The following is a 9,288-nucleotide window of genomic DNA, read 5'->3' as shown; positions in this document are numbered from 1 at the left end:
CAGGTATGTATGTGTGTGGGTATATATACATATATACCCACCCACAAATATGTGTCACTTTCAGAGAACCAAATTAAGAAGGACTTTTGTTACATAAGCAAGGCATTAATAGGGGTGGGGAAATAGCTTGAGGTCAAAGTGAGCCTATCACAGCAATGACATATCTAACAGAGTGTGAATACATTGTGAGAGGGGTAACCTTAGTCAGTAGGTCAAGGGATTTATCACTTGAAGGATGGAAGAAAGACCTATTGATCTGTGCCAATTTCTGGGAGGCTTACCTGGAAGCAGGTGGCTAGGTCTGGTCCTCTATGTCTAAGGATTCTCTGGACCTACAATAATAAGCTTTCTCTTTGTCTGCCACTTTGTTTGCATTGCAAGTCAGCTTGATCAACCTCTCATCCCTCTGTAAAGAAACTGACCAAGTGACTTCGTTGTATTAGATATGTGGGGAAAAACTGAGGGTAAATGCCATATGGATAAATGGACAAAGTCTTTATAACAAAATGCTGCAGTGGGTAGTAGAGTGGCATATAAAAAACCTCTTGGCTCCTCTATAGGGTTATTGGCACATACGACATAAGAATGAACATACTGGCAGAGGTCATGTTGTAGTCACGGCCACTAAAGTGTTAAAGTCTTGACCAGGTCCCTATGACCTATTTCTGGGTTATCACAGCAGAACAAGAATACTGTTCATTGAAGTTCACTACATCAGATAGGAGAGGGAATTCACAAAACCATTCAAGATTAATCTTCCATCTGGTACAGATGTGCCAACTGGGAGATCTGAAGGTAGTTTTGAGTATAGGTATACCACAGCTATTACCAGTGAATTAATTCTAGTAGTTCCAGCTGAAGTTTAATTGCTGAAAAGTTTAGAGTTTGTAGAAAGATCTGTTGGGTAATAGATAGATGGGGTATTCAAATCTGTGTTTTCATGACAGTATAGTGGCCAATAGATTCTAATTTCCAGGAATATAGGTGAAACTTTGAATTTTTAAAACATTAGTGTTTTAATAAATTTCTATTTAAATGGCTTCCTTAAAGTCCCAGCTAAAATCCCACCTTCTTCTACAGTGAGTCTTTTCCACTCTTTCTTAATTCCAGTGCTTTCTCTCTTTTGATAATTTCCTATTTAACCTGTATATAGCTTGATTGTACATAATTGTCTACATGTTTTGCAATGTCTCACCCCTTAGATTATAAAATTCTTTTCTCTTTCTTTGTATCCCTAGCACTTAGTACAGTGCATGGCTGACAGTAGGCACTTAATGTGTATTGATTGTGTATCTTTTGCTTTTTATTTTATTTCATTTTGAAATATATCCCTCCGACCTCCCCTATCCTATCCATTTGATAAACATTTATTGAGCATCTACTATGGGCCAGGCACTGTAATAAGCACTGAGGATACAATCAAGTCCATGCCATCAAGAAGCTTACAATCTAATGGGGGAAACAAAAGGAGCTAAGAAATGGGGAATGGGTGGAGTAAGGATACCAGGGATACCTGGCATAAAGGCATCTTGTTCTATGGAGTTAAAAGCAGGCAGAGTCGCAGATACAAAGTGGAAGGAACTGAGAGTCCAGTTTCTGCTTTCTGTAAAAGGAGGCATTGAACTATTTGTTGTTAACAAAGAAAAAAAGGAGGACAAAAAAGCAGTTAAGTAAAATTATCCAATACATTAATGGAGCCTGAGAATACAGGCAATGGTTATAGGATCATAGATTTAGAGAAGACCAGCAAATCCAACCTTCTTCATTTTAAGAGGAAACAGGCTGATAGAATTCCAGGGACTTGATCATGATCAGAGCTAGTATCTGAGGCAGGCTTATGAATTCATGGCTTCCTAACTCCATGTCCAGAATTCTGTTAACCATGTCATCTAGTTGCCTCAGCCACAACACCCTACCCTTTACAAAGAAGTGAAAGAAGTACATTTTCTCAACTCTTCTTTTCGACCAAGATCGAGAATTATAATTATAAAAGTTTCATATTTCTGTACTTTTAACTTTACATTGTTATTAGAGAAATTGTATATATTGTTTTCTTATTTCTACTTACTTCACTTTGCATCTGTAAGGCTTTGTATACTTCTCTGAATTCATTTTTTCTTACAGTACAGAAATATTCCATTACATTTATGTACTAAAACTTGCTTAAGCCACTCTCCAATTGATTGGAATCTATTTTGTTTTAATTTCTTTATTATCACAAAAAGTACTGTGAGGGAGAGATTGGTGCAATTTGAACATTTCTTTCTGCCTTTGGCCTTCTTGGCTCTTATGCTTAGCCACATCTCTGTCAAAGGGCACAGGTATTTTAGTTCCTTTCTTTGAATAATTCCAAATTGCTTTCCAGAATGGTTAAACCAATTTATAGTTCTACCAATAGTCCTAATAATCTGTCTTTCTACAGTTTTTATGTGATATAGTTTGCTCTGGCCTCACTCTCTCAAGGCCAGGCTTACTATATTTTATTGCTACAGGATTATTTGGTACCTTGAGGGAGTTGAGAATATCTTTTTTCCTGCCACAGGCTTTAACCCCCCTCAATGTTTTTACCCTCATTTTTCCAGTAACTAGCACTGCAGTTCCATTTAACCACTTCACACTGGCTTAGCTTTTACAAAGGGATATATTTATTTCTAAAATATAAAAAAAGAAAAGTACAAACATTCTCCCTCCTCCCTCCCCAAACACCTCAGGAGCATAATCTTTTCTATATCTATTCCCCAGGTCTTTGAGGAAGAGATGAAATTAGGCTCATGGTTTAGCTCAGTTCCTCATTCGTTCTGCCAAGTTCAGGTCAAAGTCCATATGGGCTAGTGTCTCTGGACTCATGCTTCTCAGGGCTTTGTTACTAGATTGCAACATGTGGCCTGGATTCCTGGGCTTCCAGATCCCCTGGGGCTGAAGTTCCCATTCCAGATTGGAGATTATACTTCTTGAGCCTAGGACAGAAAAAAATGAAGGAAAAGGCCAAAATTCCAGACTCATTTCTTAAGGCCTTGCCTCTAGGGGTAAAGGGAAAAAAAGATCCTAGGCTCCTTTCCTCTACTACATGGTCTCATTGGCTAAGTGAAGCCCTTCATCCTCACACAGGAATGCTGTAAAAAAACCACCTGAGTTTCTGAATCAGGATGTTTTAAAGACACTGAATTTTCTAGTTACATAGCCAATGGGGGAAAAAAGCTGCTTCCAGTCAAGTAGTAGGCCTATGTAGAATGTCCACGCAATGCTCTAGTCCTGCAGTCTCCTTTTAGCAGGTCCCTGGTATCTTCTAAGTAGTTAATGCCATTTTAGGTGGTCTAGGCTCTGCGCCAAATTAATTTCAACAGTGACTATTTTCATCTTTGGTTGTCCGTCAATTTGTTGATGTGGGAGATGAAGTCTCAGAATTGTTATGACTAATCTTCCATATGGCTGAGTTTGTACTTTTCTTTTGACAACTGTGTGTATGCTTTGATCACTTATCCATTGGGGAATGGCTCTTGGTTACATAGTTATGTTAGTAGCCTATGTATCTAGGATATATCTCCTATCACAGATATTCTATGCAAAGATTTTTTTTTCTCACTTGAAAGCTTCCTTTTTTCTCCTGGCTGATTCGGTTTTGTTTGTTCAAAAGCTTTCAAATTTCATGTAATTGAAATTATGTTATCTTTCATGATCACTGCTAAAGCTTGTTTTGATAAAAACTTTTCCCCAAACTCTCTTTTCACAGCCATTGCTTTGAAAGGTACCTCATCTCATCCTCTTCTTAAAAACCCAAAATTTTTCTTAATGGTGTGACCTTTAATTATCAGGTCTTGTGTCCATTATGAATTTTTTGTGGTATTCCTCATTTCCCACCTGGCTACAATCATTCTGGTCTTCTTTGGCTTCACTAATTTTGGACTCATTTGGCTTCACTAATTTTGGACTCATTTGGCTTTTCCATGTTCCCCACTGGGTACCTTTCTCTGACCTCCTCTTTCAATTGTCTTTTTGGAGTAGTCTTTCTGCCACTAAATTGTAAGCCCCTAGAGAGTAAGGGCACTTTTTTTTTGGTACCTCTAGCATTTAGCCCATTGTCTGGCATATAGTAGGTGCTAATATTTATTGACTACTGACAATATAAAGTGTTGGTCTAAATATACTAACATGCTTTCCAGCTTTCCTAGCTCTTTTTAATTGTGTAGTTCTTCCCCAAATCAATCAATCAATCAACCAATCAAGATTTATTAAGGGCTTAAGCACTGGGGACGAAAAAAGAGAAAAAAAAAATGTTCCCACCCTGAAGGATGTTACAGTCATTTATATTACTGAATTTAGGGTTCAATGATTTCTGATTCTTTTTTTTTTTATCTAATCTGTTCCACTGATCTATTTTTCTTGTTTTTAACCATTACCAAATAATTCTGATGATTGCTGTTTTAAAATGTGATTTAAGGTCCAGAAGTGCTTGTGGTCCCTTCATTTCTACCTCCCCACCCCCGACTCCCAATATTTGTCTTATATTCCATTCCTTTTGTTTCTTCAAAGTAGCCCCTTGGTAGCTTGATCAGTATGGAACTAAAACTGTACATTGATTTTAGTACTCTTGTAATTTTTATTATATTGGAATAGCCCAACCAATACTAACAACTATTGCTCCAATTATATCTCATTTTTTACTTTTAATAAGAGTATTTTAAAATTTTTTGTCTTGACTTTGGTAGATTGCCTGACATTTTTTACATTTTGCAGTTATTTTCCGTGGGACTTTTATTTCTTCCTGGATTTTGTTTTTGCTATAGAAATGGTGATGATATTTTATGGATTTATTTTGTATCTTGTTACTTTGTTAAAGCTATTATTGTTTCAATTTGTACATTTTTCTTCTCATCTAATTGTTCCAGCCAGCTTTTCTAGAATTACTTGAAATAATAGTGAAGACAAAGGGTTTCCTTGTCTTTCTTTTACTGGGGAAGCTTTTAGTGTTTCTCCACTGCAAATAATACTAGCTGTTGATTTCAGATGCATGCTTTTGGTCATATTAAAGGACTTTTTTTTTGTCTTTTTCTTAAGGATTTAAACATGAGTACTGTGTTTTGTGAAAGGTTTCTTTTTCATTTATTGAAAATCCTGTGGTTTTTGTAATTTAGATGATTAACTGCAAATTGTTTTGATATTTTGATATGAATTCAATTTGATCATAGAGAATTATTTTCGGGATGCATTGCTACATGCAGTCTTGCAAAACATCATTATTTGTCAGTCAGTTAACATTTAAGTGCCTACTCCAACACCAGGCATTGTGCTAAGTGCTAATTTCATTAAGTAACTAATTCTTTAAAATGAAATCAGTCTGTAGTTTTCTCTGCTTTCTCTTTCTGGTTTGTCTACCAGGATTATATTTGTCCCTTTAAAGGAATTTGACAGAATGTCTTCTGTTTCTATTTTTGAGAACATTTTTTGTAGCATAACTATTAACTGCTATTAAAATGCCTGAATTAATTTCTATCTAGCCTGTGGGTCCCCCCACCCCACTTCTGACAGTTCACATAGTTCTCTCAATTTCATTTTCTGAGATTATCTATTTCTTGATTTGTTAATTTAGGATTTTCATATTTTTTTGTAGATCTACAAACACCTGACTGGTTAGTAAGCCGTGGAAAGGTAATCTTGACCTGTAGGGTATTGGATAGAGCATTCCAAAAATGTGGATGAATTAGGTTCTTCTTGAAGTGAGGTATATCATAAGGTTTCTCCAAAGAACAGACAGGTAACTGCATACAGAGAGGTTCGCCTATGGCTGCATTTGCAAATTAAAGAGTTTCATTAGTTTGTGACCATTTTATCAGTCGTTTCCAATAATTCCAATAATTCGCCTAGGCCCTCAAAATACCAGATTTAAAAGAAATCAATCCATGTGACATTCCTGAGATGCATATAACGTGCAAGTCATGAAAATGTCGAATTAAGGAGGAATGACCCGGTACCCTACAAAACAAGGGCAGGTGTCACATTACAGGTAAAGTAACCTGTGCATTGGGCGGTTTCTTTTTCTCGTTCAAAATAATGCCTTTCACCGAACAGCCCTAAAGCTGCAGTGAGAAAAGCTAAACAAACATCTTTTCCCCCAAGGCTTTAGCGGAGAGAAGCTCCCTAAGTCCCCTGTGGCTGCACCGGAACACTGCAGCTTCCTGGCTTCCCTCAGGGCTGGCCTCTACTCAGCTGCCCCCCGGTCAAAAGACCAGGCGAAGCCTGGATGGCTGAGGTCGGAAGAGGCCGAGCCAACTTCGGTGAGGCCGGGCCCAGCCCCCGCCGTCACTGCCAGAAACCTAGGCAGGGGACTGTGGTGGGGCTAGTCGTCCTTGCCGGCGCCACACGCGTCACCCACCTCCCGGAGAACGGCGAGGTCCCGAGGCTAAACGCTCCCGGAGCTCGCAAACAACAAGCCTCCCCAGCGGGCCTGACAGAGCGGCCAACCCACGAAGCGCTCGGAAGCCCATGCGCCCGCCCTCGGCCCCGCCCCACGCTTTAGCCCCTCCCCGCGGGTCCCCAGCAGTCACCGCGAGATCTCATCACCTCTCGCGAGGCTTGCCGTCAGCCATCTTCTTGGGGGTGCTGCGAGCCGGGGAGCCCCCCGGAGTCGTTTTCCATTGAATCCTCGCGCGTTCCCTCGTCCTCCTCTCTTCTGCCTTCTCCGTTTTGTCAGTACCCCCACCCAGGGAACCCCCGCGGCGGGGAGGGCTGCCCGGAGCTACGCGCGCGTCCCCTTTTCTGACCCGGGGAGCGCCGAGCGCAGAACCGGGAAGGGGGAGGGCCCAGGGAAACCGCCGCGGCCTCTGCCTCCGCCCCGGGTAGGGGCTGCTTGGACTAGGGAAGGGGAACGGGAGGGGGAGGGGAGCGCGGGCGGCACCCCGAGGTGCCCACGGCCTCGGGTGGCGCCCCGCGAGCCTTACTGAGCGGGGCGCGCGGGATCCTGCCACCGGCGCCGCCCACCGCGGCCCACGCGGGCGGCGGCGGCGCGCGGAGCGGGGAGGCGGCGGGGGCCAGGGCAGCAGCGGCGGGGTCCTGGCGTGGGCAGGCAGGGAGGGAGAGACGCGGGCCGAGGTCCACAGTGGATGGTTTCTAAAATGATCATCGAAAACTTCGAAGCGCTCAAATCCTGGCTCAGCAAGACCCTCGAGCCTATGTGAGTATCGGGGGGTTTCTTTTCTTTTTGGGGGGGGCGACTGAGACACTCGTGACCGTGTGTGTACATTATCCACCTCCACCTTTCTCCACTGTCCCTTGTTGGATTCTGCCTCGGGGGGGGAGGGGAGAGAAGGCTAGGCCCGGGCTTCTCACACCTAGCCACCTTCCTTCTCCACTCCCACCCGCGGCCCATGTGACTTCTGAGGTTTCGAACTGCCTTCTAAGCAAGCCTGCGAGCCTGTTCAGGCCCTCCTCCCTCTGTCCCTCCCGTTACGACTGCCGTGCCCGGCCCCGCGACACGCAGCCACCTCTTTCCTCCCGGTTACCCTTCTCTCATGTTTCCTGCCCCTACGTGGGGAATCCGAGCCCACCTCCAGCCCTTCCCCCCTTCCCGCCGCCGTTGTACACTGATGTCCAGACTGATTACAATCCTTAGAACAAGTGCGGGGGGGAGAGCGGTTTGGACTCTTCAATTCCAAGGTTGTCATCCTCTCTCAGATTAGCAATTATGCCTGCTGAAAGGCCACGTCTCCCTTTTGCCATCGACCCCTCCTCTTTTCTTGGCTAGCAGATGTAACAGGTAGGTAGTTCTAGGGTACACCTGCTGGAGAAGACCCTGCTTTTTAAATTTCTCACTTATTGATGCTCTCTGCAATTCTCTTTCCCTCTCCCAAATGTCCAACCTATAGGTTTCCCGGAACATAGAAAACATCTGATCTCCTTTGACACGGGGGAGGTGTTGGGTTGTTACATTTAGGATGAATATGGGCAGTGGGTGTTTTGAGAGTGCAGGAGTATTTTAGGGAAGAAAGAAAATTTAAATTTTAAGAAATTCTCATTTGAAAATCTGAAAGGGTGAGAGATCAGACACTGAACAAAGTGTTATTTGTCAGAATTGGCTGTCATAAAATAGTTTCCAGTGGAGGATTAAAAACAATTGCAGGGTGCTTGATTTTCCTCTGCAAATGTTGATAGTACTGGCCTACTATATAATGAGGTGTTTTAAACAGTTTAGGTACTTTTTAGTGCTTTTTTTTCTCCTTTTAGCAGAGAACTTGATTATTGACAGGTAAAATACCTTTCAGCTTATTCACACAACTTCTGTTGCTTTCATGTTTAGTGACGTGGCACTTACTGTAGGGGTACGGAATACAACATGTAAACAAGTAACTAATGTTAAAAAATGATGCAAAAAAGAGATGCCAACTTAAGTTGACAACACTTCCTTTTTCAAGCCTTATGCCTTCAAGTGTCCTGTCAGTTTACAAACCTGGCCCTCTTTCTGACTTAGTAGAAAAAATTAACTACCTATACTTTTTTAAATCTCAGAGAAGTTATGGTTTCCAAATGTAAAATAATCTCTTAGCTGCATAATACTAAGCCTCTACAGTCATTGTTTTTGTTAATATTTGAGATGTGTTTTAGTGTTGACCTGTAATTATTTTTGCCCACTTTGAGTCCCTACCAAAATTAATCATCCTTCCATCTTATTGGTGTCTTGTTCATTTTTTTTAAAAATTTTTATTTTATTTTATTTTTGGCTAGGCTATAGGGTTAAGTGACTTGCCCAGGGTCACACAGCTAGTAAGTGTCAAGTGTCTGAGGCAGCATTTGAACTCAGATCCTCCTGACTCCAGAGCTGCTGCTCCATGTACTGCCGATACCTACCTGCCCCCATTTGTTCTTTTATAGGAGTGATTTTCACCCAGGTTTACCAAGGTAGTTTATCAGGATGTCTCCAGATACCTTTTAATATATTTTTGTGCATGTACATGTGTATGCATATGTGTTGATAGGTACCATATTTTGTTTGGATTTGTGTCTTAATTTTGGAATAAAAGAATTAAAAAAATCAAAACCCAAAAAGGTAGGGAGACTTGGACTTGGACTCTCTATCAGAAGCATATGTTGGACTATTAGTACAGGCTTAGTTTGAAAGTAAAATGAAGTTTCTGTTGTGTGATTATAATTTTATTTGGATATGGTAATTGAGAGATTGTGTGTGTGTGTGTATATGTATATGTATGTAACCAGGTTGTAAATTATTTGAAAATGCTAGGTTGGATTTGGGTTTTTTAAATGCTTTTTAAGCTCCCATTTTTTGCTGTTTTATTTCTG

At 41.5% G+C, this 9,288-nt stretch overlaps 1 protein-coding gene across 6 annotated transcripts in view; it reads left to right on the top strand.

Moving 5' to 3' along the window:
* The first annotated feature begins 7,028 nt into the window (after positions 1-7,028).
* RBM26 (RNA binding motif protein 26) overlaps positions 7,029-9,288 on the top strand; it is a 94,642-nt gene continuing 92,382 nt past the window's right edge. For 4 of the 6 annotated variants that reach the window (XM_020973311.2, XM_020973310.2, XM_020973313.2 and 1 more), the window contains exon 1: positions 7,030-7,168. In XM_020973311.2, the coding sequence (XP_020828970.1) occupies positions 7,098-7,168 (71 nt within the window). In that variant the 5' untranslated portion in view covers positions 7,030-7,097. Of the gene's footprint in view, positions 7,169-9,288 lie in introns of all 6 variants that reach the window. The other 2 variants (XM_020973315.2, XM_020973314.2) reach the window with 2 other exon arrangements.

Source organism: Phascolarctos cinereus, unplaced genomic scaffold (genome assembly GCF_003287225.1).
Source record: "Phascolarctos cinereus isolate Bilbo 61053 unplaced genomic scaffold, phaCin_HiC Scaffold_7;HRSCAF=346, whole genome shotgun sequence".
In the NCBI taxonomy this organism is placed as follows: domain Eukaryota; kingdom Metazoa; phylum Chordata; class Mammalia; order Diprotodontia; family Phascolarctidae; genus Phascolarctos; species Phascolarctos cinereus.
The sequence above is the reverse complement of the archived record's forward strand: the minus strand, read 5'-3'. Positions and strand labels throughout refer to the sequence as shown.